The sequence below is a fragment of the Oratosquilla oratoria genome, chromosome 12 (assembly GCF_046742065.1).
Source record: "Oratosquilla oratoria isolate Oo_2021 chromosome 12, ASM4674206v1, whole genome shotgun sequence".
Lineage (NCBI taxonomy): Eukaryota > Metazoa > Arthropoda > Malacostraca > Stomatopoda > Squillidae > Oratosquilla > Oratosquilla oratoria.
The window spans coordinates 63,667,472-63,695,455 of NC_134788.1; the positions used below are offsets into that span (position 1 = coordinate 63,667,472).

Below are 27,984 nucleotides of genomic sequence, written 5' to 3' on the forward strand. Positions count from 1 at the left end.
GGTCTCTCTGTAGTGATTCACAGTCTTTTTCTGTACATACTTTCTTTAGTAGTTTTGCATCATCTGAAAAGGAGTTCATATAACTTTCTACACCTTCATCCATGTCATTTATATATAGCAAACATTATTAGAGCTAATACTGAGCCTTATCGGTTTTTATATCTAAGTGCCACCCTTATTTCAATAACTTTCCTTGTACACCTGTTATTTCAAGATTTCTTAATAGCTTTTTGTGTGGTACTTTATCAAATGCCTTTTGTAAATCCAGGAAAGCACAATCTGCCCACCCATCCCTTTCTTGCATTATATTAACCTTGAATGAAAACAAATCAATTTTGTGGCACACGATCTTCCTTGTCTAAAGCCAAATTATTTTGTATTCAGAATATTGTTTTCTTCCAAATGTTTAGTCCATCTACTTTTGATAACTTTTTCACGTATTTTAGCTATAGTGCTTGTAAGGGAGACTGATCTACAGTTTGTTGGGTCTTCCTTGTCTCCTTTATATATTGGCACAATATTGATTGTCATTTTTCCAATCTTATGGTACCTTTCCTTCTTTGAGTGAGCAATCTATTATTTTGTATATTTTGTCTGTTAGTTCATCTATACATTCTTTTAGTATCCAATTTGCAATTCTGTCCAGACCGTGTGATTTTCCGACATCAAGGTTTATTATTTGGTCCCTTATTTCTTTCTGTGTCACGATTATTTCTTTCATTGGGAGGGATCTTTCTCCCGTTCCTTCATCACAATTGTGTGTATTTTCTTTTGTGAATACAGATTTAAAATGTTTGTTCATAATTTCAGCCATTTCTACATCTATATGTTCCACATTCCCTTGATGCAGTTTCACTATTTCCTTTTTTATTTTTTTATTTACCATATACATATCTGTAGAATAATTTAGGTTGATTCTTACATAGTTTATTTTTTCTTCACTGCATATTTTTACATATTCATTTCTTAGTTTGATATGTACTTGTCACTTATCCATTTTTTTCTTTTTTTCATCTTTTCCAAGCATTGTCTCTTCTATCTTTTGCCTCATTACATTTTCTGTTGTACCAGCATTTAATGTACACCTTTTCCTGTGTTTGTTTTGGTACATATTTATCTACTTCATTAAAGAAGTTTTCCCACTTCACTTTTTGAAAGAATTTTCTGATTTTCTCAAAATCTGTTTTGTTGTACATTAGTCTTCCTTTTCTGTGTTTCCTATTTCTTCCCAAATTTCCTCTTTTAGTTTGAACTTGATAAGTATGTGGTCACTTCCCAATTGGTGCCTTGTATTCCATTTTATCCACAGTTTCAGGCTCTGATGTAAATATTAAGTCTAGTCCTGATGGTTCTTCATTATCTCTATCTCTGGTATTTTCTTTTACCCATTGAATTATTGTGTATTCATTGGCCATACCCAGTAGTATTTTTCCCCAAAGGTCCTCTCCACCTTTCACTGTCATCTTCTAACATATTTCTCTAGAGTTAGTCACCCATAATTATTAAGTTTCCTCCACCTTTCAATATTTCATTTAATACATTCTTTGTGTCAAAATTTTGGAATGGTCACTCTCTGTCCAGGAATATGTTTTCAGGGGCACATATATCACTACAAATTTTCTACTTGTTATGTCACTGTTTTCAATTTTTATCATTCAATACCACATTATTATTTCCTTCTGTTGACTTTATCACATGTGAGCCTTTCTTAGTCAAAAACATGACTCCTCCACCCTGTTTTGCCTCTCTATTTTCTATCCAATGATTATATAGACTTTGTCCCAAAATAATTGGTGGTAGTGGACCTTGTAATGCCATCTCCACAATTACCATTATATACTGTTTTTCTTCTGCCAGATAGTCATTTAATTAATTTAGTCCTGAAATCATGCCATCTATGTTAGTATACATTATTTCTAATTTTTTCCTTATTCCTCCTTTTTGTTTCCTTTGACCTTTTTTGATATACCATTTTCTCAGCCTCAGGTCCAGTACTCTTTAAAAAAATAATAATAATAATAATAATAATAACTTTGGTCTCTTGTTATTCTCTCTTTTTTTCCATTAGCTTCATTTCTTAGTGTCTTTTCCCTCTCTTTCCTCATTGCTTATTTCTTTTTTATATCCATATAATCTTGTAATTTAACTTCTGCTATCATTTGAGACCTTATTATCTATAGTGGTCTATTTTTGTCTTTAGGGTAAAGTCCTATTCTATGCACTTCCTCCATTTCCTTTTCCATTTCTTGCCCCTCCTCTTGTGTCTCTCTCAGAATTTCTTTTGCTTTTCTTTCTCTTTTTTCTCATAAGTATCTAGCTACAATGTGGTTTTCTTCAATACTATAAACTACTATACAGTTTTTTATCAAATGTGTCTAGCCCAATTTTCTTTCTCTTTAATTACTTGAATGACTGTTTCTTTTGCATTTTCTTCCACTTAATTTACAATTTCTTTAAAAGTAATTTTTTTGGTTTGCTTCTACTTTCCATTGATTGTTTGCTTCTACTTTCCATTGATTTTTGATTTGTTGGAGATCTATCTCTTTAATGGATTCTCCAATTTTCTTAGTCATTGCTTGTATTTATGCTTTTATTTATTTTTTTCAAAGCCTCATTTTTTTTAGTATCTTCATTTTTTATTCTTTCATTCTCACTTTTGACTGTGTTTAATTCCTCTTTTAGATGATTAAGCTCCCTGTTAGTTTCAGCATTTTGTTTTTTCAACTCATTCACTCATACATTGTCCTGTATTCAGCCTCCAGATCTATAATTTCATTTATTAGTTCTGTAATGGCCTGATTTAGAATATTTTTATACCTTGTTTTCCTTTCCAAATCTATACCTCTACCTACCGTAGTATTCCACATTTGGAAACCCTGAAAATGTTATATTTTCATACCTTTGACTGCTCTTGGATGTTACCATGTTGCAACTCTTTTTTGGGATGACACCTGATGGTGATTCAACCCTACTTCTAGTCTTTTCTTTGTTGGTTCACTATATTTTTGTCTACCTTCATCATCCTCCATTTTATATTTTAACCACTAAGTGAACTTACTCTAACATATCATTACGGTCACTTGATAGACAATGCTCCCCTGTCCCAGTATGAATGACACCACCTAATTGTTTCCTCCAACTTATTGAAGAAGCACTGCACTCCAGAGCTCGCTCTAGACGTCCATTCTAAACTGTGGTTTGTGTGTCTTAAACGATGTCCCTTGCATCACTTATTTGAGTCAGATGAACTGAATAAACCCTCCTTGAGTTGGTTTAGATTCAGGTCTTGTGAGCCCAAACATGGTATGCTATGAAGTTATATTAAAATACGACTGTTGTGGTCAGCTGGGCCATTGCCCACTTCCAAATCTCATGACATGATGAAAAAAGCTCTAGCAAAATTTGAGTCATTGTGGATGTGGGGGAATGAGCATGCATGTAGCTGTAGGATGATTTTCACCTCATATGTAATGAAAAAGTAGAATGAAATATATGATAGCTCCATATCTATTAGTGTTTCACCCTATTTTATAATAGGTCATGGCATGTATGAATGGTTTAGGTACAAATTTGAGTATGAAATAGTTTGTGCGCAAAACTTCCACTATTCTATTAGAATGTATTGCACACTTTCAGAGATAGATGTCAATAATATAATTACATTTTTTCAGGATGAGGGCAAATATGACCACTTCTTTGGAAGAGCTATCTACAGATTCCATACTTGCCATACTATGAAAAGGACCCAGTGTGACATCTGTGGCACAATTATATCACTAGTCATTTTAGATATCACATGTTGACCCACACTGGAGGGAAGCCTTTCCATTGTGACCTGTAAAGTTGTGCCTTTTCACAAAAGGGTTCTCTTACAAAGCATACGATGAGCCACACAGGAGTGAAGCCTCTCCAATATGATCTGTGTGATGTAGCTTTCTGACAAAAGAATTGCTTCAAATTTCATATGATAACCCACATTGGAGAAAAGCCATTCCAGTGTGACCTGTGAGATAAAGCTTTCACACAAAACTGTCACCTTAAAAATCACTTGATGGCCCACACAGAAGAGAAGCCTTTCCAGTGTGACCTGTGTGATTCAGCTTTCTCAAAAAAGGATCCTCTCATAAAGCATGCAAGGAGGCACACAAGAGAGAAGCCTTTTGTGTGTGACCTGTGTGTTTCTGCTTTCTCAGAAAAGGGTTCTCTCACACAGCATATGAGGACCCATGCAGGAGAGAAGCCTTTCCAGTGTGGCCTGTGTGATTCTGCTTTCTCAGAAAAGGGTCATCTCACACAGCATATGAAGACCCACACAGGAGAGAAGCCTTTCCATTGTGACCTGTGTGATTCTTTTTTCTCACAAAAGGAATATCTCACACAGCATATGAGGACCCACACAGGAGAGAAGCCTTTTCAGTGTGACCTGTGTGATTCTTTTTTCTCACGAAAGGAATATCTCACACAGCATATGAGGATCCACACAGGAGAGAAGCCTTTCCAGTGTAACCTGTGTGATTCTGCTTTCTCACAAAAGGGTTCTCTTGCACGTCACATGAGGACCCACACAGGAGAGAAGCCTTTCCAGTGTGGCCTGTGTGATTCTACTTTCTCAGTAAAGGGTCATCTCACACGGCATATGAAGACCCATACAGGAGAGAAGCCTTTCCAGTGTGACCTGTGTGATTCTTTTTTCTCACGAAAGGAATATCTCACACAGCATATGAGGATCCACACAGGAGAGAAGCCTTTCCAGTGTAACCTGTGTGATTCTGCTTTCTCACAAAAGGGTGCTCTTGCACGTCACATGAGGACCCACACAGGAGAGAAGCCTTTCCAGTGTGACCTGTGTGATTCTGCTTTCTCAGAAAAGGGTCATCTCACACAGCATATGAAGACCCACACAGGAGAGAAGCCTTTCCATTGTGACCTGTGTGATTCTTTTTTCTCACGAAAGGAATATCTCACACAGCATATGAGGATCCACACAGGAGAGAAGCCTTTCCAGTGTGACCTGTGTGATTCTGCTTTCTCAGAAAAGGGTTCTCTCACTAAGCATATAATGACCCACACAGGAGAGAAGCCTTTCCAGTGTAACCTGTGTGATTCTACTTTCTCACAAAAGGGTCATCTCACTAAGCATATGAGGACCCACACAGGAGAGAGGCCTTTCCAGTGTGGCCTGTGTGAATCCGCTTTCTCAGAGAAGGGTAATCTCACACGGCATATGAGGACCCACACAGGAGAGAAGCCTTTCCAGTGTGACCTTTGTGTTTCTGTTTTCTCATATAAGAATAATCTCATACAGCATGTGAAGAAACACAGAACAGAAGCCTTTCTAGTGTGACCTCTGGGATTCTGTTTTCTCACAAAATGGTAATCTAGTATATGATGATCCACACAGAAAAGAAGCCTATCCAGTGTGACCTGTGTGGATTTGATTTCTTACAAAAGGGTAATCTCAAACCCACACAGGAGAGAAGCCTATTCAGTGTGACCTCTGTGATTCTGCTTTTTCACATAAGGGTCATCTCGCAAAACATATGAGGACCCACACTAGAGAAGCCTTTCCAGTGTGACCTTTGTGATGAAGCTTTCTCACAAAAGAATTACCTCAAATATCACGTGATGATCCACAGGAATGAAACAATTCCTTTATGATGTGTGATTCTGCTTTCTCATGAAAGGTTATCTCACAAAGCATATGAGGCCTACGCATGAGAGAAGACTTTCCAGTGTGATCTGTGTGGTTCTGGTTTCTCACAAAAGAGTTCTAGAAAGCACATGAGGACCAACACTGGAGAGAAGCCATTGTGATGCTACCTGTGCGATGCAGCTTTCTCAGAAAAGAATCACCTCAAATAACACATGATCCACACAGGAGAAAAGCCTTTCCAGTATGACCTTTGTGAATCCTTGTTTCTTATTAACCCCTTCCATACGGTGCCGCACACGTAGGCGTCATGAGGAGCAAGTGGATTCGCGACGCTGCCATATCGGCGTCTTGATTATATTTATTGTAGTCGCCCCTGTGTTTTTACATTCTCCCAAATGCGCCCTAAATCCCATTCTCTGTGGTTTTCAAAATTCGCGGGTGAAAGAGAGAACGATCGATATAAGCGGCGACTATATTTTATGATGCGAATATTATTTCGTTACGTCGTACGGCTGGCATTGGCTGCTGCCCGCGAGATTTAAGTCCCGTATTGAAGTGGTTAAAGGGTTCTCACACAATATTTGAAGACCCATGCAGATGGGTGGCCTTTCCAGTGTAAGCTGTGCAGCTTTGTTTACTCAGTAAAGGGTTCCCTCATACAGCATATGAGGACCTGCACAGGAGAGAAGTCTTTGTTTCTTAGTAAAGGGTTCTCACACAATATTTGAAGACCCATGCAGATGGGCGGCCTTTCCAGTGTGAGCTGTGCAATTTTCTCCGTAAAGGGTTCCCTCATACAGCATATGAGGACCCGCACAGGAGAGAAGTCTTTCCACTGTGACCTGTACAGTTCTACTTTCCCACAAGAGTTCTCTCACAATGCATATGACAACCGACACTGGAGAGAAGCCATTCAAAAGCAACCTGTGTGATGCAGCTTTCTCTGAAAAGAATCAGCTCAAGTATCACAGGATGATCCACACAGGAAAGAAGCCTTTCCATTGTGACTTCTGTGATTCTACTTTTTCACAAAAGGGTTCTTTTACACATCATATGAGGACCCACACAAGAGGCAAGTCTTTCCAATGCGACATGTATGATTCTGCTTTCTCATGTAAGGGGAATCTTGCACACAAGAAAGAAGCTTTTCCAATGTGACATGTGCGAGTCTCCTTTCACACAAAAGGGTTACCACACAGGAGAGAAGCCTATCCAGTGTGACTTGGACAGTATATGATGACCCACAATGGAGAGAAGCCATTCCTGTATGATATGGCTCTCACAAAGCATATGAGGACCCACACAGGATAGAAGCCTCTCATGTGCAACATGTGTGATGTAACTTTCTCACAAAAGGGTTCTCTCACAATGCATATGAGGACCCATAATGGAGAGAAGCCATTCCTGTGCACTGCAACTTTCTCACAAAAGAATCACCTCAAATATCATGTGATCCCCCCACAATTGAAAACTCACAAAATTGGGAGCAAGGACAGAGAGACAGGTCCCCCCCAATGAAAAAGTATCACAAGATTGGAAAAATGCAAATATTGTACCAATGTACAAAGGAGGAGACAAAGAAAACCCAAGTATAGACCGGTCTCCCATACAAATACTAGAGCAAAAATATGTGAAAAGGTTATCAAAAGTAAATCGATTACACTTGGAGGATAACAAAATACTAAATTCAAAATAATTTGGATTTAGAAGTGGAAGATCATGTGCCATAAACTTAATATGCTTTTACTCGAGATTAATAGAAATAATTTAAGAAAGGAATGGATGGGCAGATTGTGCCTTCCTAGATTTACAAAAGCTATTAAGGAAACTTGAGACAACAGGTGTACAAGGAAAGTTATTGGAATGGATGAAATATTTCTTGAAAGGGAGAAAAGTGAGGGTGGTACTCAGGAGACAAGAACTCAAATTAGGAAGAAATAATAAGTAGAGTCCCACAAAGCTGTATTGGCTCCAATAATGTTTGCCATATATATATATAAATGACATGGATGAAGGTGTGGATGTTATATAAACTTCTTTGCAGATGATGCAAAACTACTGAAGAGAGTAAGTACTGAGGAAAATTGCAAATCATTAGAAGAATACCTGGACAAAATCTGGAAATGAGGCCAAAAGAGTGAAGTGAATTTCAACATCAAGAAATGTAGTATAATGGAATTTGGAAAAAGCACAAACAGAATATCAGGGCAATACAAAATTGGTACAAAAGAAATGAAAAAAGTCAACTCGGAAAGGGACCTAGGAGTGACTATCAGCAATGACATGACACCAGACAAATATTATCAACAAATTATTTGGAGAAACTTTCAGTTTATTAAAATCAATGAGGAAATGGTTAAGAAAATATTAGTTATATTGGAGTATGTTGTGACACTATGGACACCTAGTATGAAAAAGAACATAAAGAAATTAGAAAGAGTTCAAAGAGCAACAACAAAGGTGGCACCAACACTCTCCAATTTGACATATGAACAAAGATCAGACAAACTTGAACTACCTACCCTGAAACAAAGAAGAGAAAGAGGAGACCTGCTAACCATATACAGAACTATGAAAGGGATGGAAGTCCTTGATAGAGTTGACATTAAAGTAGGATAGAAGAAAAACCAGAGGACATGAATTTTTTTTTTTAAAAAGGATAGTTACAGAAGAGATCTGAAAAAGAATAACTTCCCACACGGAGTGATAGATATCTGAAACAAACTGAATCAAGAAACAGTGCAAAAACTATACAAGAATTTAAGATCAAACTGGATGCTGAAAGATACAATAGTGGGTCACTATGAGCATAGCTCTCTTCCTATAAAATACAACTAGGTAAATACAGGACAGTAGCCTTTCCACTGTGACCTGTGTCATTGTGCTTTCTCTCAAAAGAGGTCTCAGTCATCACATGGTGACTCATACAGGAAAGAAGCCATTCCAGTGTGATCTGTGTGATGAAAAATATTCCCTGTAAGATTTGTGCATGTGTTTGTGCACACATTTCACAACTAATGTACAAAGGATAAAAGTGTGCACAAGGTTTTGAAAATAGAATTAAAATATTCTGATTAAAGATACTAATCCTTTAATTTCATAACAATGAATTCAAAACAAAAAGAATGTGATTTTGAGAATCTGTCAATGACCTTTGAAATATAAGTGTACAATTTCATAGTTTTACACATAGTTTTGATATCTTTTGTATGTTCAGCAGTTATACATCACCAGTACTAGTTCAATCCAATGAAATAAATCAAGAAAGATGTTATTAGTTTTGTACACTCAAATAAAAAAGTCTGAATACTTGATACAATCCCAATGTGTTTTTTATGTTTCAAATTCCATTTGGAAAAGGAAATCACTGTAATTTCCCGCAGAAACCCACATTTCAAGAATAACAAAAGGAGCAAAGAATATGCTGATGAAAAAATGGCTACTACAAGTCATTGAAATAGTAGAGATATCTGGATAATAGAGGAACACTGAAACAATGCCAAAGCAAAAATCATAATAATCAAGATGAAAGGGAGCTGTTAGAAAGACCCATCCCAACTTTGTATTTTAAAAGTGAGCAACAGGAAGTAAAACAAGGCAACAACTGTGTTCGGTAAATAGTACACACAGACATGGTTGTATTCTGTAATCTGTAGCTATTTTTAAATTCACAAATGTAAAAAATATATATACAGAAAACAGAATTGCATAGAACTGGTGTATCTCGTCAGATTCAAATGAAGCAAAGGGTATGAAGTGAAAAAGAACTGCAAGTGAAGAATGGCTGGATGAAATCATGAAAAATGTTCCACCCATTTACAGGACAGTTTCCCTGAGGATGAGGTACAAGAATGGTCAATGTGATTTTTCATTTGGTAGTGGACATGGTACTGCCCTTTGTCTTGACTATCATGATTTTCTTGCTGATGCTACAGAAATATTTAGTTTGATGTTGCAAGAAAAATTAGATACAAGATTATTTAAAATTAAAAAAAAAAAAAAAATGGTATTAGTTGCTCTTCAGAATGAAGTTCTGAGACTTGGAAAAGTTGATGGATATTGGAGGAGCCTTTCTTGTCTCTAGTGCAGACTGTGACAACATTTAGGAAAATTTCATTTGGATATGTTTATATAAGTGAAAAACTACAAATTATTTGGAAGTTCAATAAATTTAGATAATGTGTATAAAGAGTGGGTGAATGCCAAAAACGCAAGAGGAGAAATAAGAAGTCAGAAGGTGGAATTAATATTGAGAATTAGCACTGGCCTTGTTTTTATATATAGTTATTTTTAAAGCTAGGTTAAATGTAATTGTTCCTTACGGGCTTATATATATATATATATATATATATACACATATATATGAATATAAAATACATATTAAATGTTTCTGTCAGCTCTGTCATTGTCACACAAAGGACTCTTGATATAGAAAATCAGTGCCAAAATATATATATCCCTAATCATTTATCTTATTTATAGAAGGCCAAATTTAGGAGGTATTTCTAATGCACAATGAAATATTACACTAGATGGCACTTAGAGAACACATACCAGTGTCAAGAGTCACAAAATCGAAAAAAGATGATTATGCCCACATTTTACAGTAAATGATAGCAGGGTCCACTTTGTATAAAATTAATTATATTCGTATACTATACATGCCAGGGATACAAAAAAAAAAATTGATCCTCATACATATCCGAATCTGCTTCAAAATCTATTAACTTATTTCTTAGTCTAAGACAGGGGTGGGGAACCTTTTTGTGCATGAAGGCCACCGTACAATTCATCGTCCCACATAGGCCGCACTGAACAATTTTTTTCAATTATTTTATCCCTATTATATTATAAGTTTCAGGTGTGCAGTGATTTCAGACTTAAAAAATATTCAAGGTCTTTTAAAAAAAAATATGTATATCAAAGGCCGCACTTGATGGCCCGGAAGGCCGCAGGTTCCCCACCTCTGGTCTAAGACATGCCTTTTGTGGTAAATTGAGATTAATTATCTTACTATTATTTTTATATACATGAAAATGGTGTTAAAGAATTGTATACTGGTGCTGTAGATTCCTTATATATGTGATTCTCATATGTTTTGTACTTTGTAATAGGTTTAGATCCTATACAGCACTTTTAGTCGTGTGTATCTAATTGAATCCTATGTAGACATCTTTTGTTTTTGTTAAGTTACTGAGACGAAGACGTTCTAGACGTCGCTTGTTTGTTGATATCCGCTTACATTAAAACTTCGTAAGCGAAACCCCGTTTTTCAACTTTCCTCACCGACACACTGCTACAGTGGCGATGAGGATTTGTGGATTTAGTGAGCCAAAGGACCGATTTCAGTTTTAGAAGACAGAAATAGCTGCCTTTCCAACTGATGGTGGAGAAATCGAAGGATGAAGATATACTCACCCATTCACCCCATCGGAACTGTCCTGGCCACTCTGGATTCGTAAATAGTGTAGCAGGCTACGAATCAATTGTTTCAATAGGAAACTGGATTTAATACAAGTAGAATTACAATGGCAAATAACTCAGGTAAGATTGACTGTTTTGACCCCAATAAGATTAAGTGGGAGATATGGCTTAGTATGCTGCAAGCTCATTTTGCATACAATGGAGTCACTGATGATAACAAGAAGAAAAATTCTTTATTAGTATCATTAGGAAGTGAAACGTACAGCACGCTAGCTTCGCTCACTTCACCTAATTTGCCACATGAGAAAGACTATAATGATTTAGTGAAGCTTTTAGAAGCACATTACAAGGTTAAACCGAGCTATCATCGGAGTTTGATTAAATTTCAAAACAGAAAGAAAAAATCTGTTGAAAGTTTAAGAGACTTGTATGCAGACTTGAAAAGTCTAGCCAAAGATTGCAACTTTGGGACCTTATTCGACGCCCGAGTGAGAGACCAACTGTTTATGGCTATTGAAACTGAAGTGTATTTCCCGAACTTAGTTGCAGAGAATTTGGATTTACAAACTATGTCTTCAACGGACACCTTAGAGAAAATTTTAAATTTGGAAAAAGCTTTCGTTGGAGAAAAGCTCCCAACTACTGAAGTGAGGAAAGTGGGGGTTAGTTCTGAATATGTTAATAGTCAGAAAAAAGAAAGTTGTAAGCATTGCGGGTATCCACATAAAAGTGAGAACTGTAGGTTTAAGCACCTAACTTGTTCAGTTTGTAACACGAGAGGACACCTAAAACGAGTGTGCCGTTTTGATAAGACTGTGTCTGGTAAGCCACACAGTGCCCAGAAAGGATCTTTTGGAAAATTTACCAACAAGAAGACGTTTGGAAAAAAGAAAACTAATATGGTTTTCGAGGGAATTTCTCAGGAAGAGAGAGATACTGGTAGTGATGATAACCAATTGTTACATTTAGTGGATCGACCTAGCATTCCAGAAGTGGTTAGTGTTGATATTTCTCATGAACCTATACACAGTGTTGTAGGTAAGGTTTTGCCAGTGAGAAACAAGGTTGATATAAATATTGAAGGTCATAATGTGCCGTATGAAATTGACTGTGGTGCCAGTGTGTCTACCCTAACCTTACATTGGGTTAAGAAATTAAATTTATCTCTAGAGCCTAGTGATAAAATTTTGAAGGCTTATGGTAATAATGATTTGCATGTTTTGGGTAAGGTTTATGCAAATATATTTTATAATGGTCACAATGTAATTCAAAGTTTGTATGTAGTTGAATCTAATAACTCTAACTTATGTGGAAGAGATTTAATGCCTAAAATTGGTATTGCACTCACAGGTATAGAGGAAGGAGTTAATGTTTTAGATTCCCAGGTACAATTAGATAATTTTTCAGCTGATTCTAGATTGCCAATTTCATGTGTTGTAGCAAAGGTACACCTAAAGAGCGGTGCTGTGCCTAGTTGGAAAAAAGCAAGGCCTGTGCCCTACCACTACAGAAAATTGGTAGAAGATGCTTTAGAAGAGTTAGTTGATAACAATATCATTGAACCAGTACATTCTAGTACTTGGGCAGCTCCAATTGTACCAGTGTTAAAAGCTGACAAAAAGTCAATGCGTATCTGTGTAGATTTCAAGGCATTGAACAAATGTATTTCATGTGACCAGTACCCTTTGCCTAAAGTTGATGAAATCCTTGCTGTTGTTGGGAAAAGCAAGATATTCTCAAAGATTGATTTAAAAGATGCTTACTTACAGGTGCCAGTAGATGATGAGAGTCAAGAATTGCTAGTAATTAATACTCATAAAGGTCTTTTTAAATATAAAAGATTACCCTTTGGACTTGCATCATCTCCTGCCATTTTCCAAAGATTGATATCCCAAGTATTGATGAATATAGATGGAGTAGTTGCCTTCTTAGATGACATATTAGTCGGAGGAGAGACTAAAGAGGAACATGATATGAGATTAGATAAAGTGTTGAAGGTATTTCAGAAACATAATGTTGCTATTAACAAAAAGAAAACTGTTCTGAATACCAATTCCTTAGAATACTTAGGATATGTCATTTCAGGTGATGGCATAAAACCTTCACCAAGGAAACTTGCTGCTATTTTAGAAGCACCTATACCAAAGTCTGTAGGTGAAGTTCAGTCATTTTTGGGTCTAGTCACATACTATTGTAGGTTTGTAAGAAATTTTTCAAGTGTATTAGCACCTCTGTATGATTTACTGAAGAAAAATGCAAAATTTAAGTGGTCTTCTGTTGAAGCAAAAGCATTTATGACTGTTAAGGAAGAGTTAGTCAACTGATTTACTAGCCAATTTTGATGGTGAACATGATGTTATTGTTGAAGTAGATGCTTCACCAGTAGGAGTAGGATGTGTGTTAATTCAAGAAATGAATGGTAGTCCAAGACCAGTTTACTTTGCAAGTAAAAAGCTGTCTGCTGCTGAGCTAAATTATTCTCAGTTGGACAAAGAAGCTCTAGCGTTAGTGTACGCGGTAACTAAGTTTAAATATTTTTTGCTTGGACGTAAGTTTGTGCTCCGTACAGATCACAAACCTCTACTTGGTTTATTTGGTAGTGAGAAACAGATTCCTGTCAATGCAAACGCAAGAGTACAGCGTTGGGCATTATTGTTATCCCAGTATGATTACCAATTGTGTTTTAAATCAGGCAAACAAAACATTGTAGCAGATACCCTGAGCCGTTTGCCTGTATCAGATTCTGTTTTAGACTCACATACACCTGCGGAATATGTGAATTTAGTTTAAAATTTGGAAGATCAAAATATTTCCTATGAAAGGGTTAAGGTTATGACAAAGAGTGATCCTGTTTTGAGGAAGGTTTTCCAATGTGTTAAATTTGGGTGGATTGATAATCCTGTTATTTCTGAATATGCAGCAGTTAAAGCAGATTTAAGTATATATGAAGATGTGTTGCTATTTAGGAATAGAGTAGTTATACCAGCTGAATTAAGAAGTAGTGTACTTTCACAGCTGCATGTAGGTCATAATGGTATCAGTGCTATGAAGGCTGAAGCCAGGAATTGGATATGGTGGCCTAAGTTAGATCAAGATATATCTGAGGTTACTAAAGCTTGTTCAATTTGTTTTAAAAAATTTCAAGGTTCTCAGGAAGTTACCTTATCATGGCCTGAGACGGGTAAGTCTTGGTGTAGACTCCATATGGACTATGCAGGCCCAATCAATGAAAGTTATTTCTTAGTGATTGTGGATTCACACTCAAAATTTATGGATGTTCATGTAACAAAGTCAACAACATCTACAGTAACAATTTCTATGCTGAGAAAAACTTTTTGTAATTTTGGGTTACCTGACATTGTAGTTTCAGATAATGCCTCATCATTTGTATCTGAGGAAATGGAGACTTTCTTTGAAAGGAATGGAATAAAACATATGACACCAGCCCCATATAACCCATCATCTAATGGTTTAGCTGAGAGAGCTGTAAAAACTTTCAAGGAAGGATTAAGTAAATTTAAGGAAGGTGATATCAGAACCAGAATTTGTAGATTTTTGTATAACTACAGACGTTCAATTCATTGTTCCACAGGTAAAGCTCCAGCTGAGCTAATGTTTAACAGAAACTTCAGAGGTATAATTGAGAAAATTAAACCACAAAATAAGAAGGAAAAGGTTTTGGAAAAAGAATGTAAGTTTGAGAAGTCTGAATATAAGATTGATGATGCTGTTTTTGTAAAGAATTATGGCAAAGGTCATTCATGGTTGGAAGGGAAAGTAATTGAAGTTCTAGGTGTGAGAAACTACAAAGTGATGTTAAAAGATTTTGGAAACATTGTTTGGAAAAGACATTCTGATCAACTTATGCCTAGATATACACCAACTGTTTCCAGTAATGACACTGTACGTAAAGACAACTTGGGTAGCAGTAAACCTTTTGTGACTATGTATTCTTCAGGTCAAGGACACTGTCCTAATAGTTCAGAAGTAATCGATAAGGCTGATGAAAATTCCTCTGTAAATGTTGATAATGATGATAATGCAGTGAATGTACCAAGTCCACAACCAGTTAGAAGATCTAGCAGAGTTGTGAAACCACCTGATAGATTGAATCTATAATTGTGGTGTTATAAAGATAAATGTTTCAGTTATGTTCATATGGATACTCCTTTTTCAATAAGGGAAAAGGGATGTGGTAAATTGAGATTAATTATCTTACTATTATTTTTATATACATGAAAATGGTGTTAAAGAATTGTATACTGGTGCTGTAGATTCCTTATATATGTGATTCTCATATGTTTTGTACTTTGTAATAGGTTTAGATCCTATACAGCACTTTTAGTCGTGTGTATCTAATTGAATCCTATGTAGACATCTTTTGTTTTTGTTAAGTTACTGAGACGAAGACGTTCTAGACGTCGCTTGTTTGTTGATATCCGCTTACATTAAAACTTCGTAAGCGAAACCCCGTTTTTCAACTTTCCTCACCGACACACTGCTACACCTTTCCACAAAATTTAATCAAACTCTGTCTATAACTTTTTAAGTATAGTTAGAGTTTGTAATGACGTAGTTCCTTTTTTGCTGTAGAACTTGAAAGGGAAGGGGAAATGGAGTGTATTGGGGAAAACAGTAGGGCATAGCAATAATGTAGAGCAATATGTCAGTATAGGACAAAATATCATTTTAGGATATAATGTTGGCAGAGAACAAAATATTACATTAGGATGTAATGTCAAAGGACAAAATATCACAATGGGATGTAATAAGAGTGGAGGACAAAATATGATGGGGTGTAATGATAGTGGAGGACAAAATATTACTCTAGGATATAATGTCACTGGAGCACAGAATATCATTTTAGGAAGTGATGCTGGACAGAATGCCAAAGACCAGGTGGCCGATGTGGAAGGGAGGGGGCCAAGGTGTACATAAGAGATTGGATGACTGTGAGGGAACAGATGTCTGTCATGGGGCAAATGTCCATGAGGCACTGAATGTTAATGAAGGACCAAGTGTCAATATAGAGCAAGATGTCAATAAAGAACTAGATTATAATGTAAGGCACGATGTTGAAACACAAAATATGTCAAAAAGAAAGAATCATGAGTTTCTTACAACCATATACTTTAATGCTCGTAGTATTAGGATCAAATTGCAAGAAATCCAGCTGTATGTCAAAAGCAGAAATCTCAATATAATAGGAATAACCAAGACATGGTTGAATGGTGAAGAATTTGAAACTGAATTCAATATTGCAGAATTTAAACACTTTTATAAGGATAGAAACTACAAGAAAGGTAGGGGTGTTCTGTTGTATGTTAAAAACCATGTGTTTTAGTGAAAATGAAACTGGATGCATATAATAGTTTGTGAGTAGAATTAACCCAAACAAATGGACAAAAATTAATGTAGGTGTAATACATATATCAAAGGCTTTTTCCCGCTACACGGGGGGGTAGCCAAAAAGAAAAAGGCATAGAAACTACTCCCACCCATTCCATTTCCAATACCACTCCTCTCTACCCTCCCTCTTATCTTGGCATCTCCTGGATGATGGGTCATCCCTGCATCCTGTCCACTGCCCTGGGTCAGAAGCAGCGTTGCAAGACACAACACATCTACAGCAAGGCCGCTTCATAAATTCGGTGACCCCCCCTCTCCATCCCCTCATACAGAAAAGGAGAAGATGGGGAGAAATCCCTTTGGGCTGCGTCAAACTTTTCTCATACATACTTCCTCACCACCCATCCCCCACCCACTCCCCCTCATGCATCACAGCATCATCTATACACAACCCCTCTCCATTCACCCCTATCTTCTGTCCTCTCCCGTCGTTCCTCCACAGACATTCCTCTCTTTTGTAATGCCCCTTTCAATCCATCCATCCATCTCATCCTAGGACCCTCCCTTATATTCACTCCTTCCACACCTCTTTTACTAATCTTTCTTCACTCACTCTTTCCATGTGTCCAAACCATCCTAATACTCTTTCATCAACACTATCTCCCAGTTCCCATTCTATCCCTGTTCTCCTCTGCACCTCCTCATTTCTCACTCTTTCCAGCCCAGTAACCCCTATCATACTTCTCAGACATTTAATCTCAAACACATTCAAACTCCTCTCTTCCTCTTTCATGTTCCATGTTTCTGTCCCGTACAGTGCTGCTGGCACAATCACTCCTTCATATAACCTCCTCTTAGGATCCATTCCCAGATGTCTATTTCTCATTACACTTTTCATTCCACCAAGGCATTTGCTTGGTTCTCTCAATCTACATTCTACCACCACCCCACTCCTCCCTTTCCTGTCTCATTCGCACCCAAGTATCTGAAACTCTTCTTCCAGTTTCTCACCCTTAATGTTCACTTCCAGCCTGCTGTCACTCTCTCCCCTTAAACATCTCATCACCTTACTTCTGCCCACATTTATCTTCATTTTCCTTCTTTCACACCTCAAACTCTGACACTAACTTCCTCAATCCCTCATCTGATCCTGCTACAAGCGCAGTGTCGTCAGCAAACAACAACTGGCTTACCTCCCACTTTTCTCCATTTCCTTTAATCATCTCCAACCCCTGACCCACCACCCTAGCATTCACCTCTCGCACCACCCCATCCATGTAAAGATTGATCAGCCAGGGCGAAATAACACATCCCTGACCAAGTCCCACCTTTACCTCAAACCATTCACTCTCTCCATTTCTTATCCTAACACAAGCTCTACTACTCTCGTAAAAACTCTTGACTGCTCTTAACAGCTTTCATTCTATCCCATATATGTGCAGTACCTCCCACAGTGCCTTCCTGTCTACCCTGACATAAGCCTTTTCCAGATCCATAAAAGCCCAAAAAATATCCATACCTTTTCCTATAGCTTTCTCACATATCTGTCTTACCACAAAAATCTTATCTACACAACCCCTACCTGTCCTAAACCCACACTGTTCCTCACCAATTACTCCCTCTGTTCCTCTCCTAATTTAATCAAGACCCTCCCATAAGTCTTCCCAACTACACTCAACAAGCTGATCCCTCTGAAACTACTACACTCACACTTGTCCCCCTTTCCCTTGTAAAGTGGAACTATACAGGCACTCCTCCAGTCCTCTGGCACTCAACTCTCTCTTAAACAAACACTAAATAACCTCACCACCCAGTCCACCATAACTGTACCTCCTTTCTTCAGACATTCTGCATGGCATTCATCCAGACCAGGTGCCTTACCTGCTCTCATCATCTTAACAGCTGCTTTCACTTCATCCTTTCCCTATTTCTCCTCCAGGTGTAATATATAGGCCAAAAACATCATTAGCAGACGACAAAATGTTGTTTCAAGAACTGTCTAGTTTCTGCAACCGGGACTTATTGATAATGGGTGATTTCAATTTTACTGACATTGATTGGATGACCCTTGAACATGGCCATATAGATAGTCGCTTGATAGATTTTCTCAGAGACAATTACTTAGTTCAGCATGTAAAAGAGCCCACAAGACATGGAAACTTACTCGATCTATTGATCGCTAGCCACGAAATCATGATAACCGATGTAGAAGTTGGTGAATCTATTGCAAGTAGCGATCACAACTTAGATTCAAAATGCTGAAAAAAATTAGAATAGATACTTGTATTTCTAAAATACCCGATTTCAGTAAAGCTCAGTTCATAGGACTACATCAGGAGCTTCAGTTTACAGATTGGGAGGAAAAATTAAGCGAAGGAACTGTAGATCAGATGTGGACAATGTTTCAAAATACGCTTACTAAGATAATTCATACCTACTTCCCGTTTAAGGACAGACGCCCCCCAAATCAGGCTCGCCCAAATTGGCTTGACAAAGAAACTGAAAAATGTATTGCTAAAAAGAAACAGGCTTATAAGAAATACAAGTGCTCGGGTGCACCTAATGCCTACCAAAGTTATGTAATAATACAGAGAAAAAAACAAACAAGAAAACAACATTATGAAATGAATATCGCTGATAAACCCAAAGAGAATCCCAGAGAATTCTAGTTACATTAGAGATAAAAATGTTATTAGGAATCACATTGGCCCACTATTACCTGCTGATGGTCAACTTGAAAATTTAAATGAAGGAACGTGTGATATTGTAAACAACTATTTTGCTCAGTATTCGTAAATGAAACAGCTTAAAGTGAGCTCCAAACTGAAACCTGTGAAAAGTCGAGAGTGAACTTACTACGATAAATATAACAAAAGAATATATTAAAAGGTGTATCGAGAAACTCAAAGTTAATAAAACATCAGGGCCTAATGGTTGGCATCCAAGAATCTTAAAGTAAATGAAAAATAAGATTGTTGTTCCATTGGAAATTATTTTCAAGAAATCCATAGTATCAAGAGATGTTCCAAGAGAATGGAAACTAGCTAATGTTAGTCCCATATAAAAAATGTGAAAAGAAACCAATTAACTATGGGCCTATAAGTTTGACATCAATCATAGGAATAATGTTGGAAACTATCATCAGAGATGCTATCAAACATCATTTAGAAAGTAACTGTTTGATAAATGAAAGCCAGCATGAATTCAAATGGAAACATTCTTGCATGACTAACTTACTCAAATACTACAATACACTCCTCTTGAATTATGACAAAAGAAACAATATAGATTTAATATATCTAGACTTTGCAAAAGCTTTTGATACCGTCCACTACGAAAGACTACTTACTAGATTAGCTTCACAGGGAATAAGTGGTAGCCTATTAAGTTGGACTAGGAATTGATTGAATGATCAAAAACAGAGTTGTTCTAAATAGCAAAACTTCTAGATGGAAAAATGCTACAAGTGGAATTCCTCAGGGTTCCGTTCTTGGGCCACTTTAATTCATAGTACATGTAAACTATATAAACCACGGACTAAAACCTATTGTCTTCAAATGTGCTGATGATACAAAACTGTGCAGATTGGCAAATGATCACTTAAACCAATTAGACATTCAAGAAGATTTAGATAAACTACAGCAATGGTCTGAAAAGTGGTTAATGAAAGTTAACACAAGTAAATGCAAAGGAATGCACATAGGTAAAAATAACAGTAAGTTTATTCCATTCATTAACTACACGGTTGGCAAAGTTGTTTCTACTCACTTCCAAATTAATCTATTTCCTGACATTTTGAGACCATTGTTTCTTGTCAGATTCTCATTCACTGTAATTTTTTTTGTCACTTTTGATGTCAATTCCCTTTAGAATCTTAAAGTCCTGTTTCAGGTCACCTCCAAGTCTATATACATTGGGGGGGGGGTATTCATATGTTTTAGTCGATTTTCGTATGATTTATGTTTGATATTTGGAATCAACTTTGTGGTTCGCCATTGTACTTTTTCTAATCTGTCGATGTCTTTATGAGATTTGGTAACCATACGGAAACAGCATATTCCAAATGTGGACAAACTAACAATTTATATAGTTTGTTAATGAGAGATGGACTTTTGAAGTAAAAAAAATCGTGTAATCAGTCCTAGAATAGTATTTGCTTTCTCATAGGCTGAAATATACTGCTTAGATGATTTGAGATCGTTACTGATAATTACGCCAAGATCCTTTTCTCTGTACACTTTTGTTAACGAATTTCCAAATAATTTGTAATCATACTTACTGTTATTTTTACCTTTGTATACTACCTTGCATTTACTTGTGTTAAATTTCATTAGCCACTTTTCAGACCATTGCTATAATTTATCTAAATCTCTTCCATTATCATCTCTCCATCTGCACCTTTTACCTTTCTTCTTTAGTTAATTCGCTTCCTCTTCCTCTCTTAATTTCTTTCCAAAACATATTTTTTTATTACTTTCAAAAATTTTCCGTCATACCTTTACCCCATTTCACATCTGCTCTCCTCTTTGCCTTCTTTACTTTTTGCTTTACTTCTCTTTTCTTTTCTTTGTGCCTCTTATATGACTCCCTCGTCCTTTTTTTGTAACCAATTTGTGAAAGCTCGTTTCTTCTCTTCTACAACCTTCTTTGTTTCCTCATCCCACCATTCACTACCCTTCATTCTATTTCCTCCTGTCCTTCTTGTTCCACACACCATCTTTGCACACTTTGTGACTCCCTCCTTGAACCATCCCCATTCCTCCTCCACACCTACCTCTACTCTATCCTTCACTCCCTCCCACTCCTTCAGCTTCTTGTACTCCTTTTCCTTTTCATTTAAAGAGCTCACTCTAAGCACCTCCCTACCTTTTGTCTTTTTCCTCTTTCTCCATCTATCCTCCACTCTCAACTTACCTTCCACCAAAAAATTATCTGATATTCCCCCACTCTCTCCCCTTAGAACATGTACATCCTTTACTCTTCCTATTATATTCCTATCTGCTACCACATAGTCCATTAACGCTCTATCTACCACCCTTCCCTCCACCACCCTCTCCCAGTGTACTTATGCTTGACTTTCTTCCGAAACACTGTATTTGCCATCATCAACTCTCTTTCTAGACACATCTCCACCATCAACTCTCCACTATGATTCTTTCCTGGAACTCCACATTTCCCAACCACTCCGTCAATTGGTTCATTTCCTACCCTATATATATGTATATATATTCGCATCCGAACTTTGTCATCCTTTTGCAATAGTCTACAGTCCTCGTTTTTCACTCTTTTCAAAGTTGTTGCGTCATCTGCAAACATGTTGGTATCGCTTGCTGTTCCTTCCATCATCCAGTCATTGACATGAACGTTATTGGTGCAAGCACTGAACCTTGTGGAACTCCGCTCGTTACTGTTCTCCAGCTTGACGTCTTATCCATTACTACTGTCCTCATGCCTTTTCCCTTCAAAAAGTCTTTAATCCATTCTTGAGGTGTGCCTCTCAGTCCTCCAACATGATCCAATTTTCACATAAGTCGACTGTGAGGACTATGGACTAGCTAGGAAGGATCACTCGTTCGCGCGGGATCGGTAGTTGTAGGAGGGGAAGAGATGTCCGTGTCAAATGAAAATACAGTCGTGTATAAAAGAGGGCTTTTGCCACCGGGCGATTCTCGGATATTTATTGCGTCAAGTCGTGGCTCAGGAGGGGTGGGCAGGAGACTTGGAGTTGGAGGCTAAAACCATTATACGTAACTGTTTTTCTTTAGGGATATTTATTCGACTTAACCTCAACCAACGAAGTTAGAAAAAGAGTGGGAGGCTTAGTCTTAGAGACAGAACATTTTGGAAAAAAAAATAGTGGCAGGTAAACTGAAATGACAAGATGTAGTAGGAGAGAGTTAGAAATTATACTATTTTCAGAAGAAGAAAAAGCTTTGTAAATGTTTGTGCGTGTAGTGTTTTTTTTTTTTTTTTTTTTTTTTTTTTGTATGCTACACATAGAGGGTTGTTTCCTCTAAGCGGATAAATAAGGGACGAGACATGTTGTGGTTCCGGGTGACGAAACAGACTTCCTGGAGTAGCGGAGCCATTTTGCCGGCGAGAGGAGAACAGGTAATAATATATACATTCGGTGGAGATGCGAATATACATTAAAACTGCGTATAACATGTTTACAGATAAATAAAATTAGAAATATAACCAGCGAGGACTGAACCCGGCCACCCATAGCACGTCTAATGAGAATCTGCTGCCTTTCCTCACGCTCGCCGTTGGATACAGACGGGCTCATTTTCGTGGTACTTAGTCAGACGGAATCCAGCATATCGCGACACGTCTGGTCACGATCAGTCAAAGCTGGGAAAAGGATACGTTGTAAATATGCGCGGCTATACACGATTATTGTGAACACCACCCGAAGGAGAGGCGCAGTTGATAAGTAGTCTGTACGGTGAAGTCTAGGTGTGATGTGTCGTATAAGGTGTTTGTGTATGGCATGCAGTCTTTCTAGGTGTCTCATGTGAAGTTTGCGTTTGTGTGAGGTACTTTGTGTGTATGTAAGAATACATGTGTTATGATGATAATGAAGTACCTCTGTAACGATTTGTTTGTGAAGGAGAATGCTATGACAATAATGGAACACCTTTGTAATTATTAGGTTGTGGAATGTAACGGTAATGTTTCATTTGTAGATTGTGTACTGTAATGTTTTTATAATGGAAATGTCTTGGGTTCTGTAATGTTGGCGTTGTTTCGCGTTTTGCAGATTGTGTACTTGTGGTGAAATGTGGTGCAGATATGTGTGCACAGTTGGCACCCCTAACACGGGGTCAAAAGGTCACGGCCGGTGTAGGAAGGAGGGCGCACAACGGTGTGCGCATCAGTGTGTGTGTGTGTGGAACGAGAAGATGCAAGTGGAACTCTAACACGATTAGGATAAGCAGAGCCAGTGGGTTTAGGTAAGGTAGATTGTAGAGTGAGAAGTGCGTCGGGAGATGGAAAAGTGAAGCAGAAATAACCAAAGTAACGGGAAACCACAGAAATCAGGTGAGTTACAAGTAGTGCAGCACTCCCATTAAAGTTGGAAAATGTTGAATAAAGCTTGAAGTTGGGAATTATAATTTGACATTATTCTTCAAGTCACATGTCACCCTTCACTGAAGTATCCCAGCTGTGACATCTATATCCTCCTTTTATGCGCCCTACATACATCACTTTTTTTTTTTTTCTTCTTTTTTAGACCATTTCTTTCTACTGTCTTCCGTCTCTCCACCTGCAGTTGCTCTATCGGGTCAGCAATCACAACTGCACCATAAAAGTAGAAATAGACATAGAAAAATATATGTAGAAATAGAAAATTGATATTGAAAATAAAAGTAGAAAATAGAAATAGAAGATAAAAATAAAACATATAGTGTGGTGACGTGGCGCTGGTTAAAACCAGACTGGCCGTCACACAACTCGAGCAAGGCTATATACTTTCCGAGGTCAGCAGGACGTCTCGACTATCCCTAGTCAGCAGCCAATCAGAAACTCGTAAAAGCTCTCCGGGGACCCATCTGACCCGTCAGCCTCCTTTGAAAGGACGGCGCCTTGCCGAGACAGCCAGTTCTCCAGCAAGTCGGCTCGGGCACGACATCTCCAGGCTTCAAGGGTCAGGTCTAGATTCCATACTCGCTAGTAGATGACGTAGAGTGCAGCTCTTGTAAACAATGGTATCATAACAACTGTGTAAATCTGTCTGTGCGTGATGTCAGGGAAATGTCCACAGATGACACTTACACTTGCCCTCAATGTAGGAATGATTGAGAATTGTAATGCAAATAAAAATAAAGTGTTTTTACCAGTAGAGATTTTCCACCTACATGTATAGGCCTACATGTATATTAATTGTGCTGCTGTATATAAGAATAAGTGATTTTCCACATACATGTATTTTAATATTGAGATTTTCCACATACATGTATTTTAATATTGTTCTGCTGTAAATAAAAATAATACCATTTTTATATAAAACAAAAATCAAGTCTCTTGTCTTTTCCTAGCAGTTCAAACTTTTTTAATGCAAAAAACGTCCACCCAGTAATAGTAATATATTTATATATTTACACAGTTGTTATGATACCATTGTTTACAAGAGCTGCACTCTACGTCATCTACTAGCGAGTATGGGATCTAGACCTGACCAGGCTTCAAGTGGCCCTCCCTTCACTCCCAGCCCACGACGACACTCGTAGGCTCTCACCCGGCCGGACCTTCTAGCCCTGTAGTATATATTTAATTCATGTATACATTACATCTTGTGTGGCTTGGTTTCATTTCCATGGCTTGTCCGGCCGTACATCCACAATAGAATTAAAAATAGAAACTTGAAATCAGACAATAGAAATGATAATAATAATAATAAAAAATAGTAACAAAAACATACATACATATACGAGTATATACGAAAAGCTTTTTCCCCCTTATAAGGGAGGCAGCCAAAAAAAAAAAAAAAAAATCAACCCTATCACACTTCACTCCTGTCCACCTTAGGAAATATAAAATATGATATATAAAAATAATAGATATAAAATATAAAACAGAAAATATAAGTAGAGAAGATATATTTAAAAAACTTACACCTCCACCTTGTTTGTTTACATATGACGTCATAGCCCGTCAAGCATTGAGTTGCACTCCTTCAGCTATTGAAGGAGCTTGCTTTCGTGGCTGTGATTTAAACAGGTTAAACAAGTGTGTCTTCTTGAATTCGTAAGTGCAGCGATTTGGGGGTAAGATAGCTTAGTCACGTTCGCATTTGCCCCTCTTCTACATTTGGCATTCTCATGATTCTGAGTAAGGACAGGTACGGGCACATTTTTTTAAACTCTTAAATTCTTGTTGCATATGAAAGACCATTTCATTTGAAACAAAATACTTATTAACTTTTTTAAATAGTTTGAAAAATAAGGGAGACACAATTTCTTTTAATTATTTTTTTATCCCGAATTTTTGGCTAGACCAGGGGTTCCCAAACTTTTCAGCTCATCGACCCCCTAGTAAAGTTTAAAATTTTCTATAGACACCCAAACTAATAATTCACGAATTATATCAGTTTATTATTATTGATGTTATTGTTATTAATGCTATTATTATTATTATTATTATTATTATTATTGGTAAAATTTTACTTTCGACCATTGTTGGAATATAGCAATACAAAATTAAATAGTAATTTTGTAAATTAAAATGTATGAACGTAATATGCAATTTTGTGTGCGAAAATGAAAATAAAAAAAGTTGCTAAAACAGATTTCTTAAGTAACGAAGTCGTGTACTACGAATGGTACGCTATGTTTGTTATGGTAGATTCCGTCGTCGGAGAAATGAAAGGACGATAAATTTGTCTAAACTAAAGTAAACTAACCTAACCTAATCTAACCTAACTGGTAAAATTTTACTTTCGACCATTGGAGGAATATAGCCGTACAAAAGCTGAGAGAGTGGTTGAAAAGCCCGCCAACGTCTCTCACGATGACGACGACGACGGCGAGGACCAGCCGGATGATATCTAATTTGCAGGTAATGATTTATTAAACAGGTTAGGTTAGGTTAGTTTAGTTTATACAAATTTATCGTCCTTTCATTTCTCTGACGTCGGCATCTACCATAACAAACATGGCGTACCATTCGTCGTACACGACTTCGTTACTTAAGAAATCTGTTTTTGCAACTTATTTATTTTCATTTCCGCACACAAAATTGCATATTTCGTTCATACATTTTAATTTACAAAATTACTATTTAATTTTGTATTACTATATTCCTACAATGGTCGAAAGTAAAATTTTACCTTATTATTATTATTGTTATTATTATTATTATTATTATTATTAATGTTATTATTATTCTTGCTGTGGATGTGCTGTGTCCTGCGACACTGCTTCTGACCCAGGGCAGTGGACAGGGTGCAGGGATGACCCGTCATCTAGGAGGTGCTAAGATGGGAGGGAGGGTGGAGGGGTGTGGAGTGTTTTCGGGGATGAAATGGGTGGGAATGTTTTTGTGCCTTGTCCTTTTTGGCTACCCCCCTGGTAAGGGGGAAAAAAGCCTTGGTATATGTATGTATTATTTTTTGTATTATTATTATTATCATTATTATTATTATTTTAGTTATCAATAGTGTTATTATCATCATTATGATTGTCATAATTTTTGTTGTTGTTATATTGTTTTACTTCTTTACTGTAGTTCTTGTTTGGTCTCATAAATCACTTATGGTAATTGTAAGTACCATAGTCACAGTTTTCGTGTTTGTGGATTTTACTTATTCTACTTGTTTATTTTCTATTTATTTATTTATTTTTTATTTTGATCCATTACAAAAGGGCCAAATGGCACCATTCATCAAGGCGACGGTGATCCAATAATAATACAGATACTTTCTCATATGCATGAACATAAGTGTTTTAAGATAAATACAATTTACCAATAGCTTTAAGAGTAATATTATATATTCTTTATTATATTACTATAAGTGATATTTAAGCCAATAATATTACACAAGCTCGTCATCTTGATGTTCATTCACGATGTGGTTGTGTGTGAGATTCTTCCTACATGCACAGAATGGGAAGGATTTTTGACTCAGAGTGAACTGGCATGGTTTTTCATTAAGTTTAGATATTGGTTGGTTGATTATTCTCACTCTTTCAGTACGGGGAAGAGAACAGGATCATTTCATGGCAACCGTTTAATTTTAAAGACTGCCTTTCGACCCCATAGTAATTTACTGATCCCTTTCGACCCCCTAGCAATCTACTGACCCTCTTTCGACCCCTTGGATGGTCTCATTGACCCCTGCGGGTTGATATCGACCACTTTGGGAACTCCTGGGCTAGACTATACTATACTTTAACAAAAGGTTAGAATGAAGGGTGGTAATTTGTAAAGATTTTGGTAAAGAAATGCACATAAACTCTAAACCACTCGTCCAATTTTATTAAAATTTGGAATACTTGGGCTTTATGGGTCAACAAATTATATGAGCATGTCAAAAACAATGTGGAACATCTCCATCATACAAAAGTTTCCTTTTCATGGCAAGTATTAAGTTGTCAATTTAGAGATTATCATCAGTACAATCCAAACCCCTAGCCCAGTTGACATGCAACTTGGCATGTGAAGGTTTTATGGGTCAACAAATCATCTGAGCATGTCAGAAACAATGTAGGACCTTCCTTTTATATTATGCTTAGTAACACCTTTCATGTTGCCATGGCAGCTATTGTCAGTTTAGAAATAAATGTCTGTAAAATCCAAACCCCTGGCCCAATTGACGTGCATCTTGACATATGAAGGCTTTATGGGTCAACAAATCACCTGAGCATGTCAAAAACAATGTAGGACCTGTTAAAAGTTATGGATATTATATAAACGCTTAGAAAAGTACTTAACTGTTTATTGTTCTTCAAAGGCACAATGCACATGACACAACCAAGTTTATGTTCAGACAAAAATGTACACCTCAACCTCACCACACCGTGGCTTCACTATGACTGACTTACAGAAGTGTAATG

At 37.1% G+C, this 27,984-nt stretch overlaps 3 protein-coding genes across 4 annotated transcripts in view; 2 read left to right on the top strand and 1 right to left on the bottom strand.

Moving 5' to 3' along the window:
• The window catches only part of LOC143031924 (uncharacterized), a 73,426-nt gene extending 68,049 nt beyond the window's left edge, over positions 1–5,377 (top strand). For both annotated transcript variants that reach the window (XM_076196296.1, XM_076196298.1), the window contains exon 3: positions 3,672–5,377. In XM_076196296.1, coding sequence (XP_076052411.1) covers positions 4,052–5,344 — 1,293 coding nt within the window. In that variant the 5' untranslated portion in view covers positions 3,672–4,051 and the 3' untranslated portion in view covers positions 5,345–5,377. The remainder of the gene's footprint in view (positions 1–3,671) is intronic.
• The window catches only part of LOC143031926 (uncharacterized), a 493,007-nt gene that overhangs the window by 421,117 nt on the left and 43,906 nt on the right, over positions 1–27,984 (bottom strand). The window lies entirely within an intron of this gene.
• The window catches only part of LOC143031910 (uncharacterized), a 28,990-nt gene continuing 26,096 nt past the window's right edge, over positions 25,091–27,984 (top strand). The window contains exon 1 of the mRNA XM_076196278.1: positions 25,091–25,177. The gene's annotated coding sequence lies outside the window, so the exon portion shown is untranslated. The remainder of the gene's footprint in view (positions 25,178–27,984) is intronic.